The sequence below is a fragment of the Oncorhynchus tshawytscha genome, linkage group LG06, assembly GCF_018296145.1.
Source record: "Oncorhynchus tshawytscha isolate Ot180627B linkage group LG06, Otsh_v2.0, whole genome shotgun sequence".
NCBI classification, from domain to species: domain Eukaryota; kingdom Metazoa; phylum Chordata; class Actinopteri; order Salmoniformes; family Salmonidae; genus Oncorhynchus; species Oncorhynchus tshawytscha.
Window position 1 is genome coordinate 61223023 of NC_056434.1, and position 20492 is coordinate 61243514.

At 42.0% G+C, this 20492-nt stretch overlaps 1 protein-coding gene and 1 pseudogene across 1 annotated transcript; one reads left to right on the plus strand and one right to left on the minus strand.

Annotated features, from left to right (window-relative positions):
* Window positions 1-1982: 1982 nt before the first annotated feature.
* On the minus strand, window positions 1983-8019 carry LOC112252825 (annotated as a pseudogene).
* A 5465-nt stretch (window positions 8020-13484) lies between these two features.
* LOC112252826 (tubulin--tyrosine ligase) lies at window positions 13485-20346 on the plus strand. The gene is made up of 7 exons (XM_024424462.2): window positions 13485-14184; window positions 14773-14851; window positions 14980-15212; window positions 15464-15599; window positions 15791-16060; window positions 16257-16400; window positions 16940-20346. Exons 1-7 carry the CDS (start codon window positions 14016-14018, stop codon window positions 17145-17147), a joined length of 1239 nt encoding a protein of 412 aa, XP_024280230.1. The 5' UTR covers window positions 13485-14015; the 3' UTR covers window positions 17148-20346.
* The last annotated feature ends 146 nt before the right edge of the window (window positions 20347-20492 follow it).

A 20492-nucleotide genomic window follows, 5' to 3' on the forward strand; every position in this document is an offset into this window, starting at 1 on the left:
AAAATACCACAACCCCCGAGGTGCCTTATTGCTATTACAAACTGCTTACCAACATAATTAGAACAGTAAAAATAAATATTTGGTCATACCCGTGATGTACCATGGCTTTCAGCCAATGAGCATTCAGGGCTCGAACCACCCAGTTTATAAAGGCAATTAAAAACTGGGTGGTTCGAATGTTGATTGGCTGACAGCTGTGGTATATCAGTCTGTATACCACGGGTATGACAAAACATTTATATTTTCTGCTCTCATTATGTTGGTAACCAGTTTATAATAGCAATAAAGCACCTCGGGGGTTTGTGGTATATGGCCAATTTACTATACCACGGCTAAGGGCTGTATCCAGGCATCCCGTGTTGCATTGTGCTTAAGAACAGCCCTTAGCCGTGGTATATTGGCCATATACTGTACCACGCCCCCTCTGGCCTTATTGCTTAAATAATGCACGCTCTAGAATGCCCTTCAAGCCAATCAGAAATGAGAATTCAACAATGCCATGGTATAAAGTTTTGTATTCATTATTTATGCTGTGTACACATGCATGTGTTTCTTTTTGTAATTTATTAGTTGGTGTTAGGGTTTCCTATGTTTGATTTGTTCAGTTCAAACATTCCCTACCATTAATCAAATGTGATAGATGGATTTGAGTTGAATAAATGAATGACTGAACTCGAGTGTTATTTACTGAAATATATTTTTGTTTGATATAAAGTATGGATGGTATTCAGTTTTGTCCCAGCTTTTGAGAAAATGTTACTCTCAATTTGAACTGAACTTTTAAAGTAACTTTACTCATACTGTATATCATGCTTGAAAATATCAATAAAGGATATTTTACATACCCCAAAATAATACTGATATTTGGTATTTTTTCATAGTAAGATTCACCAGTGGCAGGTAAAATAGAGGATGCATTGTATTTTCCCGCTGGACTCATGTCCATAGCAAACGTTTCACACTATTCCATTTCTACACGTGGATATTTGAATGAAAATTAATTGTAGTTATTAAAAGCAATTCAGAATCATCAGGGTGCAACATCTGGTACATTTATACATTTAAAGCAAATAATATTGATCTGACAATATACCGTGGAATAGAGAGCTGTGTTTGCTCTGTACATTTCACTCATTGAGAATAGCCTATAGGCAAAACTAGACGGGCAGTACATGACCCGAAACACTTGAGTGAGCAAACCTCTCAATACTTTCATTACTGCCATGATAACCAAATGGATAAATACATTTATAGAAATATGAAATGTAATTGCACTTTCTCAAACGTTCCTAAATCGGTAAGTTCACAACGTGCCAGTCATTCAAAATGTCGCCACTACTTGTCACGGAAAAAAAGACTGAATGATTGACATTCATATTCCAGGTGAAAATATATATATATTTTTTCCAACGCAAAAACATTGCAGCCAACTTGAATTAATGCTGAATAAATGAATGCTTATTGTATTTAAACTACGCGTATGATACTTTTCATGACTTCTAACTCCAACATGGGCTTGCTAAAGGGTCCTGACTATATCAGGTTAAAATAGAAATAGATGAATGATATAATGAAACCACATGAACACCAAGCAGCGGTACACTAGGGCTTGAAGGACAGAGGATTTGATTAGGTAATTTACTGTAGTTCAAAAAGATCTAGCAATAGAGGAGTAAGGCTCAGAATTCAGGAAAATATCTACAAGGCAGGGCACTGAACACTGGACATGATCACCTGAGAGAAAAGAGTGCTTACACACAGAACCAGACAGAATGACTGCCGGGGTTGGGGGGAGGGGATGCTAACACACAGAACCAGACAGAATGACTGCCGAGGTTGGGGGAGGGGATGCTAACACACAGAACCAGACAGAATGACTGCCGGGGTTGGGGGGATGCTAACACACAGAACCAGACAGAATGACTGCCAGGGGGGGTGTTAACACCCAGAACCAGACAGAATGACTGCCGGGGTTGGGGGGAGATGCTAACACCCAGAACCAGACAGAATGACTGCCGGGGTTGGGGGGGGCTAACACACAGAGGACCAGAGAAAGGAATGCCAGGCCAGAGAGAAGATGTGGGTGAATGCTACATATAGCACAGAGATAACCTAGAAGAGTGAAATACATGACCAGGGGGGGACACAGAACAAGAGAGTGGACAACTAGCTAGCACACTGAGGATGAGGCAGTGGAGCATGAGGCTAGGGCCAGGGCTCAGAGGACCAAGCCTAGCTTCCTGGAGAGAGAGGCGAGGCCCAGCAGAGGAGCTCATCAGGGCTGTGCAGCGACAACGGTGTCCTTCCAGATGGCTACTATTTGATTCTGCAGAAATGGGAAGCAGCTGTGGGCAGCACCGAGGCTCCCTCCACGCTTCACTGGGACCTAACAGGGGAGGGAGGACATTTGCATAAAAGGGATAATCTGGCCAACACACTCCCCCCCTGCCAGAATCCCAAATGTCACTTCCCCTTTCGGACAGTTTACTGAAATAGGCCTACTCTACCATTTAAGAATCAGTGAACTATTCCATTAGGGAGGATCCTATTTGACCATGCCAGATTATGTCCAGAGTAAAAGATCATGGAAAAAGCATCACAATTTAACATGCCCACAAGTCATATCTGTTAATCTTAGGAATTGTTGGGAAAGCGTTTATCCATGGACTGCAAATGTCATACTGGTCCTCACGGGTTTAGATTACATGCGCAGACCGTGGGCGACCGTGATCGTAGCTTAAACTGGGACAAATAAAAGGGCATAATACTGTGAAACATGGATTTATGGGCCTATTTGGCCGTCAGCAACTAAAATAATACATAAGACATGTTTATCGCCAGTGTATCATCTTATATCCTCTTGACAGGGATCATTTTCCTTTGTAGCCTAGTACTGTTCAACTTCAATTCAAAGCCAAAACTCAACCCAACATTCCTAGACATATAACATAAGGTGTTAAAGATACATGACGGTAGAAGATGACATTATTCTTGGTGTCAAGTGGCTGGATCTGCCAGCGCCTGAGGAATTCTGTGCATCTGGCCCGGTCCAGCTGCGGGGAGCCCCGCTGTTCTGACAAGCTTCCACCAGCCCTCTGGGATATGCTCAGTACTTGCATTGCTGGCTAATTTTACAAAGTTTCAACACTGAAGCCAGCCCCAGAACTCTGAAATATTAATCAGCGACTTGACAAAAAGATGAAAAATACATGAAATACTTTTTTCATGGTCTTCCAGTTTTTCAAAGATTGTTTCATGAAAATTACATTACAATTTCATTTCATGTGTGCACAATCTATAATCGTCTACTCCTCGACCAGTGGCAGTCTATGTCCAGAAAGGCGTTCAACTGAAAAGGAGATCAACTACATTCAAAATCTCTGTTGACTCCTTGTGCATCTGGAGGACCAAGAATTGGCAGAGAAGGAAAAAAGTTGTGGCTTTCAGGAGAGGACAGTCTTGCATTTGGTGAAACCTGACTAAATAGCTTTGTGAGATCAGCAGGATACCAAAAGTACTTGTTTTGGGATAATTCAAATATGGATTCTTACACAAACATTAAATGAGTTTTCCTGTTTTGTCAAGTACCAGTTTAATAGCACATAGTCACTGTGGCAGGAAGAGAGGCAATACAAGGCAGATCTGTGGGCAAGCCTTAACATGAGACCAGGATACTCTCAGCGTTAACCAACTTCCCCAGCCATGGTTGGCACATCCATTAGTTAAAGGCCCCTTACGGTTATCTTTTTTTACAATGAAAATGGTAAAAAAAGGAGAAAAAAAATGCTTCTTACCAAAGACCAATTTCTTAAGCAAGAATTTAGCTAGGTCTGTCTGGGAGTTGTCTGAGTGAGAAGCCTAGTTGCATGAGCCTAATGGAAGGGATCAGTAACCTGAAAACTAGCTGTTATTGGTAGAGAGGTTTGAAACACTCTTTGTTATTCATCTATTAAAACTTTTTGGGCGACTGACCAGACTCACATAGAAATATGCGTTATAGATTTGTCATTCTAATTTAAAGTCTAAGAAGCGGTAGATCTGTTCTGTGCTACATTTCTATGCCTCTCATTCTTAAGTTTCATTTCTTCGTCTTTTACTTTCAGTTTTGTACACCAGCTTTAAACAGCTGAAAATAAATATTTTTTCCAAAACCAAAAATAGTCACAGTGGTTTAGATGCCACAACAATTCTCTACACTATACTTGTTTTGTCACAAACAGAAATTAGGCAAAGTATTAGAATTTTTACAACCAGCAAATGGCGAGGCGATTTCTGCATAGTTTACCTTTATCTTATACCGCCTGGTGATCTCGCCAGCAGGCCAAAACTCCACCAAACCAGGCTCAAATTTCAGGTGGTCTTCTCAAACAGCCTCAACACTAAAAGGGCATTATCATCATCTTCACAGTATTACTCCAACCCCTTAGTGTGGAAATATATATAAAACACAGTAAATAGACCAAGAGTTTCAAACCGCTCTGCCAATAACAGCTAGTTTTCCCCTCCCCACTCAGACCACTCCCTGACAGTCCTAGCTAAATTATTACTTTAGAAATTGCTATGTGATAAGCTATTTTTTTAAATATTTTTTTAACCATTTTAATTTAAAACAAATCACAGTAAGGTACTTCATTTTTACCCAGAAATGACTTGATAGAGATAAAAATAGCTGCATTGGACCTTAAACAAACCGAGTTGATGAGAAACTGATAGCTGATGTAGGCCTATATTCATCTACTTCGGATAAACAGGTAGCAAATGGAGTGAAAAGGGAACATATGGCCACATGGCCCCATAACCCACCCTCAGAAAAATGCTTTGCCACATTTCCTCTCTGTGTACAAAAGGAAAAGCTGTTAGCAATGCATTACCATAGAAAAAAATTCAGCAACTTTTAAGAACATATTACTTAGACCAAAATCTTATTTAGTGAATCCAAGTGTAAAAAAACTAATAACATATATTTGTGAATAGATATACTGTGCCATGGATCAGTAAGTGAAAAATCAAGTTAACACTCAGAAATAATATTTTAAAAAGCCTCATCTTATGGTAGTCTGTCGCAGGAAAACTAACATTTAAATGAAAGGTCATTTACTGAACAAAACAAATTAAATATATCCCCAACAGCAGTAAATGTTAAATATAGGCTGATATTTGCAATGTGAGTCTATACTGCTGCCCAGATCAACGACCACAACCAAAAGTCTTGTTCCACCCCTCATAGAGCTCCAGGTCTTTGGCTGAGACGCTGGGCCTTACTGTCCTCAGGGCCTCCTGGAAGTCACAGTGGAGGATGGGCCGCACCTGGTCGGGGGTGATGGTGGCGATGTCACGGAGCTGGATGCTCCGGATGGGGCCAAGCGCTGCCTCCCGAAACAACAGAAAAGCCCTCCGTCCCTGTGACCACGGTCTCCAGCTCGTCCTCTCCCAGCTGGCTCTTCTCGCGGGCCATGAGGTGAGAGACTATCTGCCGTCGGGCTGCTGCCTCGGGGAGGGGGATGTAGAGACGCTTGGCAAGGCGGCACCGGGCCGCTTCGTCTATCTCCTGAGGGCGGTTGGTGGCCCCCACCACCAGGACGCTGTCGTCGGCTGAGGTGGCTGCCCCGTCCAGCTGAACCAGGAACTCTGTCTTTATCCGTTGGGATGAGTCGTGCTCACCGTCCGTATGCTGGGACAGAAGAGTCGATCTCGTCGATGAAGATAACAGCTGGCTGATGGCAGCGGACGATGGCGAAGAGTGCTCTAACCATCTTCTCTCCCTCCCCCACCCACTTCGAGGTGAGAGCACTGATGCTGAAGAAGGTGGCCCCTGACTGGCAAGCAATGCACTTCCCGATCAGAGTTTTTCCTGTGCCCGGGGCCCGAATAGAAGGATGCCTTTGGATGGACCACGGAGGCCAGTGAAGATGTCAGGCCGGAGCATAGGCCACACCACAATCTCCTTTATCATGGCCTTTGCAAACTTCAGGGCAGCGATGTCGTCCCAGGCTACGGGCGGTCCATCGTCCATAATTTCACTGATGATAAGCTCGATGATCTTGGGCTCAAACTTTTTCAGATGCTCGTCTACTGGCTGAGTCTCCTGAGCATTGCTGCTACCGACAACACTCTCTTTGTCCTCTGGCCTCGACATGGGGGACACAAATTTGGAAAATGTCCCGTGGTCTGTTGGCCCCCAATGACTTCTTAGTGGCACCCCCGATGGCAGCTGCCATCGCAGGGGACTGCTGGGCTCTCTGGGACTGGTGGGGGTGTTTTTTCTGCTGATCAACAATAAACTGCTCCCTTGCCGTTTTGAAGTTTGTGCCACCACTGCATGGGTCTTGCCTTGCCTGTCCTCCAGATGCCCCCCCTCTGCCATTCTCTTCACCAGAGTTGTAAAACGTCTTCCTCTTGGAGGTGTTAGAGTTTAAGACAGACTGGTGACCTGCAGGGGCTGGGTTTGGTTGTGGTGGAGCTGAGGAGTGCTGGCAAAACAGAGACTGAGCCCATGCTGAGGGGGGGCCAGCAGAGGAAGGGGGGTAGCTGGGGACTCCCTGAGCACCTCTTGGTCTTTCTGCTGTAGCACTATGTAAAATGCTGAAAGTGCTGTTGCCCTCAGGCTTGGGCCATGATGGGGGTCCCAATGCTTTGAATGGAGTCTCTGCAGCTTCGAGTCCAGTGGAAGGAAGAGACAGGGCGCTGCCTCTGTTCTCTTGTCCAACGAAGATGTTAACATCTGCAGGTGCCAAAAGGGACTTTCCACCCCGTCCCAGCCCGAAGCATCTTCCGCACGCAAGGCAGCTCCAGCACACCCGCAGTTGTCAGGGACGATTCCCATTTGTCGCTGTGGTTCCTCTGACTGCAGGCCAGGTTCAGTACGCTCTCTGCATAGTTGTTAAGCCCCGTGCGAGGTTCTTCCGAGTCCAGCACTGCAGCATAGCGCTCCGAGTAGGTCCTGAGCAGGCTGCCCGTGCCGGCCTGAGAGAGCTGGGCGCTCGCCCATGCATATTGTATGGCAAGGATGTGCACCCGATAGGCGTCTGCCGTCTGTTCAGGTGTGCAGGTGCCAGATGAAATGTCAAAGGATCTCCTCTGCCACTCGCCCAGGTGTGCACCACTCATGCCTGGCGTGCTCCCGCCTGTTTGAGGAATGGGGGACAGGAGTCATTAAAAATGCATGACACAAGAAGCAGCCAAGCAAACAACACACACACACACACACACACACACATTTGATAAATTCCATGAGTCTTAAAAAAAAAGACATCACCACATTATAACACTTATTCAATGTAAGTAATGTCTAGACTTACAAGTAGCTAAACTTACATAGCCAGCTATGACATATTGTGATGATGAATATACCGATAAGTGAAAGATAACGTAGTGTCAAATATGTACCCCTTAGCATTGGCTCCAGCCAAATTACTGTTGTCATTTCTCACTCACGCTGAGCATATTCTCATAACAAAGCCTTGATAAATGCTGCGCGACTGAAACAAAACGACTTGCAACACAATTTACATTTAGGATGCTCATTGTCTCAGGAAAGAGGGATGCGCTAGCCCGGGTTTCCCCCGAACCAGCGCCAAATTCGAGCTAGTGCCAATGCCATGGAAACGGGGCTCCATTGTTGGCTAACGTTAGCTCACTGTTCCTAGACTGTTTAGCTAACTACTGTAGTACCAGCTAAACTACTGTAGTGCCGGCTAAACTACTGTAGTACCGGCTAAACTACTGTAGTACCGGCTAAGATAGCAAGATCCAAGTTAGCCAGTTGACTTAGCTACTAACCGACTGTAACTGTCGTGTTAGACATATCTCGACTTACCACAGATAAGTAACAAACAGTTGTAGATTGGAAAATAGAGAGCATAACTTTTTGCACCACGGAAAAGTTGTTATATCAATATCACATTCGCAGCTGGAAGTACAAAAAATGATTCCCGCGCCAACTCTTTGAACTCAACCCTATGTTATCTTTTGGCACGTCAGGTGACCTTTCTTCTTCTTCTTTTTCTTCTTCTTCATTAATTATTTTTATGTCTTCTTCTTCAATGATATCATGGCGGACCGCAAACAAACTTTAAAGTGCATGCTGCCATCTATTGTGCTGGAATGTATTCTGCCCAATTCTATACTATTTTTTTTAAATATATATTTTTATTTAACCTTTATTTAACTAGGGAAGTCAGTTAAAAAAAGGTTTTATTTACAATGACGGCCAAACCCAGACAATGCTGGGCCAATTGTGCGCCGCCCTATCGGACTCCCAATCATGGCCAGATGTGATACAGTCTGGATTCAAACCAGGGACTGTAGTGACACCTCTTGCACTGAGATGCAGTGCCTTAGACCGCTGCACCACACATACTGCCATGAAAATACATTTCTAAACCAAATAAATCCCTACCAACTCCCCAACCCCCTAACCCCATTAAACTTGATCTAAATCATGCTGAAAAACTCCACCCTTGTTCAGCATGTCAACAGCCATATCAACAGTAACATCTGTTACCCCCAATATCACTTTTGCCATCTCCACAATAACCTTCAACCTGGCATTTCTGCTTTCCACAACCCAAATCTTATTGATAACCTTACAAATAAAAGCTATGAAGTCAACTTTGGCACCGCACGTTCATGAACGCAAGATTTCGGAACCATGCCAGGACCATCAGAAGCACCAGCCCCAACAGTAGGTCCACTTACTACAGGAACATCCTTATAAGCTCCATCAGTCCGCGCTGTATTTCTACCAATCTGTTTGACAGCCTCTGCATATAATACATCATGACTGATCCTATATCTCTGAGCCTCTCTAGCGTCTCTCTGCACCTGTCATCCACCAAATGCTACACTGAGTTCTCCCCACAATTACAGCACTTAACCTTCACATTGCTTCAACATTCACCGTAATCATGGCACATATTTTCTTTCCTTTACAATGAGCAGCTACATGTCCCATTCTTTGACATCTAAAACATTGCAGTGCATATGGGACAAATTCTCTAACATTGAAACTAAGGAATCCTATATGTACTTTTCCAGGAAAAATTCCTCAAACCTCAGCATCCCTGATAAGCTTTCACTTCTTTGACCCTCTTTCCTACTGATCAACCTTTAGGACTCAATCACTCTGCCTCCCTTCAAATTTTCTTTAACATCATCTATGGACATAGATATTGGAACCCCAGTGATGACTCCCCCCAATATACCATGGGGGTCCTGAGTGGCACAGCAGTCTAAGGCACTGCATCTCAGGGCTAGAGGTGTCACTACAGATGCCCTGGTTTGAATCCAGGCTGTATCACAACCGGCTGTGATTGGGAGTCCCATAGGGCAGCACACAATTGGCCCATCGTCTGGGTTTGACCGTTGTAGGCCGTCATTGTAAATAAGAATTTGTTCTTAACTGACTTGCCTAGTTAGATATAAATAAAACTTGGTTTTACATGGTTTTATTGGCAGACTCCATCCAAAAAGGTGTATTGCCACCACCAACTGGGTGGGGTAAAATACTTGAATGAAAATAAAATAAATAAATAATAATAAATAAATAAAGCTAAACAAAAATCAATGTAATCTTTCACTTACTAAAATGTACTTAGATACCTACACAGGCTCTGGGGCCTGAGAGGGGGAAGCATCTTCAGAAAATTAAATCTAGAATTGGCTTCCTATTTCGCTACAAATCATCCTTCACTCATTGCTGCCAAACATACCCTCGTAAAACTGACTATCCTACCAATCCTCAACTTCGGCGATGTAATTTACAAAATAGCCTCCAACACTCTACTAAACAAATTGGATGTAGTCTATCACAGTGCCATCCATTTTGTCACCAAAGCCCCATATACTACCTGTATGCTCTCGTTGGCTGGCCCTCGCTTCATACTTGTCGCCAAACCCACTGGCTCCAGGTCATTTTCAAGTCTTTTCTAGGTAAAGCCCGGCCTTATCTCAGTTCACTGGTCACCATAGCAGCACCCACCCGCAGCACGCGCTCCAGCAGGTATATTTCACTGGTCAACCCCAAAGCCAATTCCTACTTTGGCCGCCTCTCCTTCCAGTTCTCTGCTGCCAATGACTGGAACAAACTGCAAAAATCACTGAAGCTGGAGAGTCTTATCTCCCTCTCTAACTTCAAGCACCAGCTGTTAGAGCAGCTCACAGATCATTACACCTGTACATAGCCCACCTGTAAATAGCTCATCCAACTACCTCATCCCCATACTGTTATTTATTTATTTTGCTCCTTTGCACCCCAGTACTAGCACATTCATCTTCTGCACATCTATCACTCCAGTGATTAATTGCTATATCGTAATTACCTTGCCACTATGGCCTATTTATTGCCTTACCTCCCTTATCTTACCTCATTTGCACACACTGTATATATACATACTTTTTTCCTTACTGTATTACGGACTGTATGTTTGTTTATTCCATGTCTAACTCTGTGTTGTTGTATGTGTCAAACTGCTTTGCTTTATATTGGCCAGGTCGCAGTTGTAAAGGAGAACTTGTTCTCAACTAGCCTACCTGGTTAAATAAAGGTTAAATAAATCAAATAAAAAAAGACAGTATTGTCTGCAATGTTTCAGCTGTGAAATCTTGGAGATCAAAGAACCTTTTAGACACTTTCACAATGATTTCCAGTTTCTTAGATTTTTTGTTCAATTGTCCTGTACAAATAATCACTAGAGCAATAAACGCAACAAAATCAACCTTCTTCACAACTAATATTTCAGGATCATCGACTGACTGACATCCACAGACTGTTGGGCATCGTCCACTGCCATAGCAGTGTGTTTCCAGCTACTCTTCTGGACTGTGAGTTCATTACGCTTCGTAAAGAAATTGCCCTACCAACTAACCCTACACCCATTAAAAAACCTCTCCACTATTCCACTACTTGGCCCGAACTGATGCTACACCAGGCCGCAGCCTGGGAGGACAGGACACTATCACTCAGCACAGCTTGTAACTCTTCTGCAGTAAAATCTTGTACACCAAAGTACATCTCTGCAGCTGCACCAACACAGCTGCTATCTGTGATTTGTTCCTGCTGAGGCAGGTAGCCTAGTGGTTAAGAGTATTGGGCCAGTAACTTAAAGGTCACTGGTTCGAATTGCTGCAACACAACCATAAGCTTGGCATACGTCAGGTGATGTCACTCCTACGCAACACTCGTTTCTCAATCATGCAGGGATTTGTAGATCTATGTAGCTATACGTAGGGCTAGATGGGACTTATGTTTACACCTCCTGTGAACACTTGTGTAAGGGAGGTAAGGCACTATAGTCTAGGGTACAATTCGAACTGGGCCTAACCCTGAGCCCTCCCCTCTCAAATCAAGTGCATGACGCCATCTGGTGGTGAAGATATGGCTAATACCAGAAAACTGCTACTGTACTTTGGAAATTAAAATATGTTCCGTTTAATTAGGGATAGTCTTGGCAAGTCCAGAAAATCCAGTCCAATAAGTTCAGTTCAAGTTCAGTCAGTCCAGGCCAATTAGTCCAGTCAAGTATACTCCAGTCCAGTCTAGTCAGTCAAGTCTATATACGGTACCAGTCAATAGTTTGGACACACCTACTCATTCAAAAGGTTTTTCTTTATTTTTACTATTTTCTACATTGTAGAATAATAGTGAAGACATCAAAACTATGAAATAATACAAGTGGAATCACATAGTAAGCAAAAAAGTGTTAAACAAATCAAAATATATTTTATATTTGAGGTTCTTCAGGGTAGTCACCCTTTGCCTTGATGACAACTATGCAAACTTTTGGGATTCTCTCAACCAGCTTCATGAGGTAGACACCTATAATGCATTTCAATTAACAGGTGTGCCTTGTTAAAAGTTAATTTGTGGAATTTATTTTCTTCTTAATGCGTTTGAGCCAATCAGTTGTGTTGTGACAAGCTAGGGGTGGTATACAGAAGACAGCCCTATTTGGTAAAAGACTAAGTCCATATTATGGAAAGAACAGCTCAAATAAGCAAAGAGAAATGACAGTCCATCATTAGTTTAAGAAATGAAGGTCAGTCAAGGTGTAACATTTGAAGAACTTTGAAAGTTTCTTCAAGTGCAATCGCAAAAACCATCAAGCGCTATGATGAAACTGGCTTTCATGAGGACCGCCATAAGAAAGGAAGACCCAGAGTTACCTCTGCTGCAGAGGATTAGTTCATTAGAGTTACCAGTTTCAGAAATTGCAGCCTTCATGGTCGAATTGCTGCAAAGAAACCACTACTAAAAGACACAGATAAAAGGAAGAGACTTGCTTTTGCCAAGAAACACGAGCATTGGACATTAGACCGGTGGAAATCTGTCCTTTGATCTGATGAGTCAAATTAGAAATGTTTGGTTCCGCTGTGTCTTTGAGAGACGCATACAGTAGTAGGTGTGGTTCCCACTGTGAAGCATGGCGGATATGATAGTGTGGGGGTGCTTTGCTGGTGATACTGTCAATTATTTATTTAGAATTCAAGGCACACTTAACCATGGCTACCACAACATTCTGTAGTGATATACTATCCCATCTGGTTTGCGCTTGGTAGGACTACATTTGTTTTTCAACAGGACAATGACCCACAACACACCTCCAGGCCGTGTAAGGGCTATTTGACCTAGAAGGAGAGTGATGGTGCCGCATCAGATGACCTGGCCTCCACAATCACCTGACCTCAATCCAATTGAGATGGTTTGGGATGAGTTGGACTGCAGAGTGAAGTAAAAGCAGCCAACAAGTGCTCAGCATATGTGAGAATTCCTTCAAGACTGTTGGAAAAGCATTCCTGAAGCTGGTTGAGAGAATGCCAAGAGTGTGCAAAGCTGTCATCAAGGCAAATGGTGGCTATATTTTGATTTGTTTAACACTTTCTTGGCTACTACATGATTCCATGTGTTATTTCATAGTTTTTATGTCTTCACTATTATTATACAATGTAGAAAATAGTCAAAATAAAGAAAAACACTAGGCGTGTCCAAACTTTTGACTGGTACTGTATGTCCAAACAGTGTTGGACCCCGGACATTGCTCTGCATTGCATTTAACTTTATAATGTTATGTCTCATTATTTAATTAATATAATCTGCTGGGTATTGAATAGGAGGCAAGTTCATCTGACCATTATGAGGCCCATGCTTTCAAGAGAATGAGATACATTCAATCTGGACATTTGTTCAGGGGTTACATCTGTATCAATTTCAAACAATCAAAATAGAGGTTTCTCTTTGACCAAAAATAAATGTTTCTCTACCAAAACCTCTGGCCCTTAAATCTCTGCCCTTACCCTTTAAAATATATTATATGCTTTCTGGGATATACAGTTACATCAATATTTTCGTTATACACAAATTGAAATTGAAATTAAAAGTTACCTTATTGCTTTTTGCTCTACAGAAGGTATTTAATCTGATAACCTCAAGTGAGGTACCAGAATAGAAAGACTACATCAACCACAATCCATTGCAGGTCATGTTTATCCACGTTCCATGTGACGACAGATGATGGATGACAGCTGTGGGCCAAGAATAAAAGGACCGTTGATCTGCAACATAACATTATGGATATCTTCTGTTTGGTCGTTTTGTCATCAAATTGAACAGCTGAAATCTTAGCAAAGTAGCAGTTTACATAGTTAACCAGTCAAACAAAACATTCTGAAGAAAAATATCCAGCTACCAGGGTAATCGACAGCAATATACTGCTTTGACAGCTAAGCTAGCTAGTTAGCACACCAGATAGGTTCTCGACCAGACGTGTGACCAAGTAGTCACACCCTAATCTGGGGCAACATGAGTGAAATGTAGACCAGAGTAATGCAACATGTAGTAGGACTTTTGTCATCGTGAAAGACATTCATTTTTTTCAGAATCTGGACATGGCTGCCTCATCATGCTACAGCCGCCCGCGAGATAGCGCTTGCCAGCCAGTCTGCTAAATCAACTAGCTACATCGGAGCTTGAAAACAATTCGTTTTTTTTGTTGTTTTTGCACATATAATATTGTGGTATTATGAATTCACCCATGTATACATTTGTCGCCCGAGACGACAACAGTACTATTTATGCTGAAGTTTCCAAAATTCTCGTCGCTACTGGACAATGGAAGAGACTGAAAAAGGATAATCCCCGATTCAACTTGATGTTGGGCGAACGGAACAGACTGCCATTTGGACGGCTTGGTAAGCGTTAACACTTTTGGCATACGCAGTAAATGGTCTTACATTGCATTGAATGCGTTTTGTTGCAGTGTCAGTATTCTTGTTCTCGCCCTCGAGCTAAACCCATGAATTGTGTCGCATGAAACCGCTGATGTAGACCTCTGATGGAGGCCCATAGGCTGATACACATCACAAGTGCTAATCTGGCACTCACTGCAATGCGCCCAGTCTCCTTGGGAGTCAAACCAAGACCTCTACATTATGCAAAAGTAAAAAGAAAGTTACTCCCTTAAACCACTGATTAATTTTCCAGAATGATTCATTTGTGGCCCACCCCTGTCTCAGTTTATGATCAAGAGTTTGGCCTTGACTATCCTGGAGCTTATTGTCTATTGCTACTTTGTTACAAAATTATAACCATATTTTGGTGATATCACTGTATCCACATGCATCCTTGGTCACTGAATGCCACAAGTAGGCTATATTGGACACTGAAATGCCGTGTTTGACATCGGAGAGGGAGGACCTAAACAAATTCTTGTTTACACCGCCCTATTGTAATCACTTTCAACCTTTTTTTTTCTGCATGTGTTTGTTTCTCCTCCACAGGTCATGAGCCTGGACTGATGCAACTGGTGAATTATTACAGAGGAGCAGACAAGTTGTGCCGCAAAGCATCTTTAGTCAAGTAGGCATTTTCAAACCTTGAGTTGAAAAGGTTCCAGTGTAATAATTTTCACTTTGATGCTGTAATTTTCACTAAATCCTGCTGATACTGTAAATATCATCAATATCCGCTTACTTTGTATTGTGCAGGTTAATCAAGACTAGCCCGGAGCTTCCAGATCCCGGCAACTGGTTGCCTGAATCGTATATCATCTATCCTACTAACCTCAACACTCCCATTGCGCCTGCAAAGAATGGCATAAGCCACCTGAAAAGTAACCCCAAGACTGATGAAAGAGAAGTTTTCCTGGCCTCTTATCACTCAAAGAAGGAAAGCGGAGAGGGAACAGTGTGGATCGCCAAGTCATCTGCTGGAGCAAAAGGTACCAAACAGTCATCATGTCTAGAGGCTCATATTTCTACTACTGCTAGATTCTGTAGTCATTTGGTATTATGGGACTGGTGTGTTATAGTATTGCTGCCTAAAGAAGCTCTCTTTTTAAGCTAATGCATGCCTCATATTTTTTGAAGTTTCCTTTTGACTACCCAGGGAGTTACAAACACTTTGTTGGCAAAATATCTATTCCAAGGATTGTATACAAAGATGAGGCTTGGGTTGGTTTTCTTGTTCCAGGTGCTGGGATTTTGATATCCCACGATGCAAATCAATTGCTGGAGTTCATTGATAATCAAGGGCAGGTTCATGTCATTCAGAAGTACCTAGAAAGACCACTACTGTTGCAACCTGGCAACCGTAAATTTGACATCAGGTAAGCAGCTGATACTAATACCTTTGAGTGATAGCACATCTAGTGTGTTTATTACACATTTATTACCAACAAAGACCATATAGGCTTCTAATACACAATTCAAGCTGTCTGAGGAACAACAAAATAAGAAATGTTATCGCTGGTGTTTTTCCCAGTAATCTGACTCTGCGGGTTTGCTGTTGTGTTCTTAGGAGCTGGGTGCTCGTGGACCATCAGTACAACATCTACCTTTACCGGGAGGGTGTGCTGCGGACGGCCTCGGAGCCCTACGACAGCTCCAACTTCCAGGACGTGACCAGCCACCTGACCAACCACTGCATCCAAAAAGAGCACTCGCAGAACTATGGCCGCTACGAGGAGGGCAACGAGATGTTCTTCGACGAGTTCCGGCAGTACCTGCTGAGCACCCACAACATAGTGCTGGAGACCAACATTTTACCTCAGATAAAGCAGATTATAAGGTAGCTACTTCTCCGGTGCTGTTTTTTTACATTGTTGAAGGAGATGGAAAAATACAGTTTTGTTCAATGACCTTAAACGTGGCCTTTCCATTAACATTGCAAAGTTCTACAAATAGTTATTTATAGGTATTTGCTTCACAGCTAGGCTATACTATACTTAGACTCCTGACAATGGTTGTTCTGTTTGGTCTCCTAGGAGCTGTCTGACATGCATTGAACCTGCCATCAGCACTAAGCACTTGTCCTATCAGAGCTTCCAGCTCTTCGGCTTTGACTTCATGGTGGATGAGAGCTTCAAGGTGTGGCTGATAGAGATCAATGGAGCTCCGGCCTGCGCACAGTCAGTCCTATTTTATATTCTTCTCCCAGTGGTCATAAAAACGTAGCAGGTAGTAATAGGCTATAAAACTGTGTCTCTTATTGTCCTGTTTATCCTCTTGCCTGCACTCGGTTGGGTCATCCTCTCTACATCCGTTAGACTGTTATTCATTGCATTTTATTCATAGAATCTTTGTTGATTTAAATGATTTGAGACCTGTGCATGGTGTGTGCTCTACTCCGACTGACCGGCAGTTGTTTGTTCATTCACGCCAAGAGGTTTGGGCTGAAATGTTAATTCCTTTGAAAATGTTTTCCATTGTTCAAGGCTTAGAGTGCTTTAATAACTTTTCATGTTAGGATTTAATGGATGTTTTATTTTAAGATCTCTGACTTCCCGGTGAATCTGAATGTGCTTGAGTGTAAAATTGTCCTTTGAATTGATTTTCCATGCTAGATAAAGTTTCTGGACTCTTGACCATTAATTCCTCCCTATATAATCTGTCTGATTTAACTGGCATGGCATCTTATTAATTGCGCTGTTAACTCTCCCTCCTCTAGGAAACTCTACCCGGAGCTATGCCAAGGTATCGTGGACGTGGCCATCTCCACTGTCTTCACACTGAACAACGATTCCGAACCACGATCATCTTCCTCCTCCCCTGCTCCCTACTCCTCCTCCCCCTCATTTTCTGCTCTCACCTCATCCTCTTGTTCCTCTCCGAAACTGAGAGGACCTCTCCACGTGGGCCCATTCACCCGATTGTAAGTGTAACCCCCCGCTTCAGAAGTTCCACCCTCCGCTCCTCACTTCTAGGCTTTTCTGAGAGGTCCCACAGGTCTGGAAACTTGCCACCTCATTGGTTCTTGTTTGGCAAGTCTCAAAGTGGTTTGCCCTTGTGATTGACTGAAGATTGAATGTGGGACCTTCTCTCATGTGATACCAGATTTTCCTCTCTCATACACCACAATGGAAGGGCATTCCAGAGGAAAGCCTGGGCAGACATGCAGAATATGAATGTGGAGACTTGGTGAATGTTTGGGTGATGATGATGATGAATGGGCGACAGACTGATGACCGGTTTGGGGGTCCCAGAGCAATGAGAGAAGCCCTTGTGTTCCAGTGCTGCCACTGAGGCTCCCCTAGACTGTGTATGGATGACCTCTGAAGATGGAGGGGATGCTTTACTTATTATACAGACTAGTGCCTTACATCTCCACCCATACCCACTTAAAGATGCAACCTGACGAATTAGCACAGCATTTCTGCTACTGTGTGTTACGTGAGCCAGTGTATTGTCGGTCAGGCAAGTGTGTGTATGTGCGATGTAGATTTTTATTTTCTCTCTGGGTTTGTAGATCTTTGGGTTTATCCACAAAGTTAGCATTCCTACATCTTTGTTTCATATCATGGTTATTCACAAAGCCCCGGAGAGTTTTGTGTACTGCAGTTTAAAAAAGTATTAAAGCAAAAAATAGGAGGCATCCAGTTTCTATTTTATTGCTATGTAAATTGTATTATAGCTATTTGATAGCTATTATTCTGCGCATGCCGTGTAGTTTTAGGTCTTCGATTTGAGACTTTTTTTTTCCCAAGTTAATTTAGCCAGTGTTAATTCCCCCTTGTATAAGAGAAGATTCATAGATTACTTATATTTCTGTCAACAAAGAGTATTTGTAGAATGACGAGCTAAACCTTCCCTGTCCAACTGAGACTAGATTTGCAACTTTTTCTAACATTTCAAACTATTTTGAACCTTCTATGGTTCTGCCAGTAAAACTGTTAGAATTAGAATCAGTCACTTTTATTCTCCCAAGTACATTTACATATAGGCCTACTTGGAATTTGATTCGGTGAAATGGTGCTGCCACAGTAAACAGAATCAACAAACAGAATATAAATGATAAACATATACAGATGGAATATATTGACAAGGAATTTACGAATCCACGTACACTGTACACAGTTACGCACAGGGGACCTCCGCTACAGCTGTAAATCAGTTTGTCATCTTAACAGGGACTGCATGTTGGTGTGGATGCATGTCAGTGTCTTATCTCCTAATGCAAGTAGGCCTACACTCCCCTTTTGCCTCTAGTACTGAGAGTTCTTAGCCAAGCACTTCCTTTAAAATGGTCTCTTTATACTTTTTACCTTCCCAATAGGTCCATGAGACGCACCTGTTTGTCAAGAACTGCAATGCATTTTGACACCAGATGTTTTGAAATAGATTTGCCTAGTTTTGTGTAGTTCTGCACCAATTGCTTTTGCAGAAATGTTTGTTTAGTGTGTGTGTGTGTGTGTTGGTGATGCTTGCTCAAAGAAAATGTGTTTCTTGTTAGTTTTTGCTTGTTTATTTAAAACATGTAGTGAACTTGAATTAAACGTAGTAGCTTCAACTCCAGAATTGACTTAATGTCAATGCAAGTTTAAAAAAAAAAAATTAAGCGGCAATCCATAGCAGTGAAACGGCCACGTCCATTTGCGATCTTACAACAACAGACGAACACTGTTTCCCCCCTCGGACATCATTGCATGCGCGATAGAACAGCAGTACTGAGTTTTAATTTTTTTTTTACAACAATGCTGGATGCTCCTTTCTTCAAAACAATAACAAATGCGCCTGGGGCGGATCTCAGATTTAAGTGTATTTATTTTTTAAGTAGTTTAAGACTATAAACACAGTCAGTTAGGTTTTTAACACAGCTTCCATCATGTTAAGTGAACTTGTGATACCTGCCTGCTAGAAAGTTGTTTTCCCTGCCCTTGTCTGTTTCTGTGTTTACACTGTGATATTCAATGTAGAACACCTGACCACATTTAGTTTACAGATGCTTTGTAGCATTATCACCCACAGTTATCCCATAGATTAAGTTACCTTGTCCTATGTTAAACTTTGTTTTTAAGTATGAGTTAGTCCCTTAACCACCAACTCCTTTCTTCAATATCACACATTTTCAAATATTTTTAGTTGAGGAAATGCTTCAACGTATTTTGAGTGAAACACTACTTAAGGGACAACATTGAGACATTTAATCACTGTCTTTTTTTTAATGTTTAAAGATTGCTATGAAGTATGGTGTGAATGACTGCTTGAATAGTATCTGTTTGATATGCACATGGTCAAAGCATACAATGTTTATGAATTATAATCTATTTGTGGTTAAATGTTCGGTTAGTTTGTATCTCAGAGGGGCACAAAAAAAAGGTGTTGGTTTCTAGATTGTTTTGCAAAATAAAAAAGACAAACTGTATTATTCAACACATTGCTTGGGAAAACAACCAAAGGAAATGATCAGTATTATTATTATACAAATTGGGGAAATGTCTTTCCATCAAAGGGAAGGGGTGCCTTAGTGGGAATTGCCTCTTGATGTTTGGAAGAAGCAATAGACCTCCTGCATATAAATGCACCTTTCATTTGTTTGATTGTAAAGATGTGAATTTGCCTATTGCTATTTAGCATATGTGACTTTTAATTGTTCAATCTTTTGTAATGTCTGGTTGTACTCATGCAGAGTTTCTTTGCACTGAACGTTTCCCATTTTTAATTACCTGCTTGGTGGGTTATGAATTCTTATCAATGAGAACTTGTTTGTATGTCTAAAATCAATCCCCCCTCAGTATTACTTCCCCAACTATGAAATCTGTGGGTTTGATGTATTTCAAGGTCTTTATAGTGCAATCTGTATCTTTGAGTGTATCATGGCCATGGGAGACAAAGAAGTTAGATTGCAACTTTAAATCAATCATTATCAAACATTTTCACTAAACCAAGGCAGCCAAGAATAAATAAATCGGTTGACACAACAGCAACATTGGCACATTGAAATGTTAACCTCTTCCCCCAGTCAAAATGATTTAACTGTATTTAGTCAGATGAATGCCTGTTTCTTTTAGCTAATGTTTATCAAACTTTTGCATGAAAACTGTCACATTTATCATGGAGAATAAAATGTATCGTTGATCTGAGTCTCCTGACTTCTCTTGTGGCGTAAACTGATAAGACCCAGGGATTTACACTAGATATGACATGAAAGAAAATCATATAGATGTTATAAATGATTGCCAGCATTGACTTTATCCAACTAAATGGCAGTCATGATGACTGCA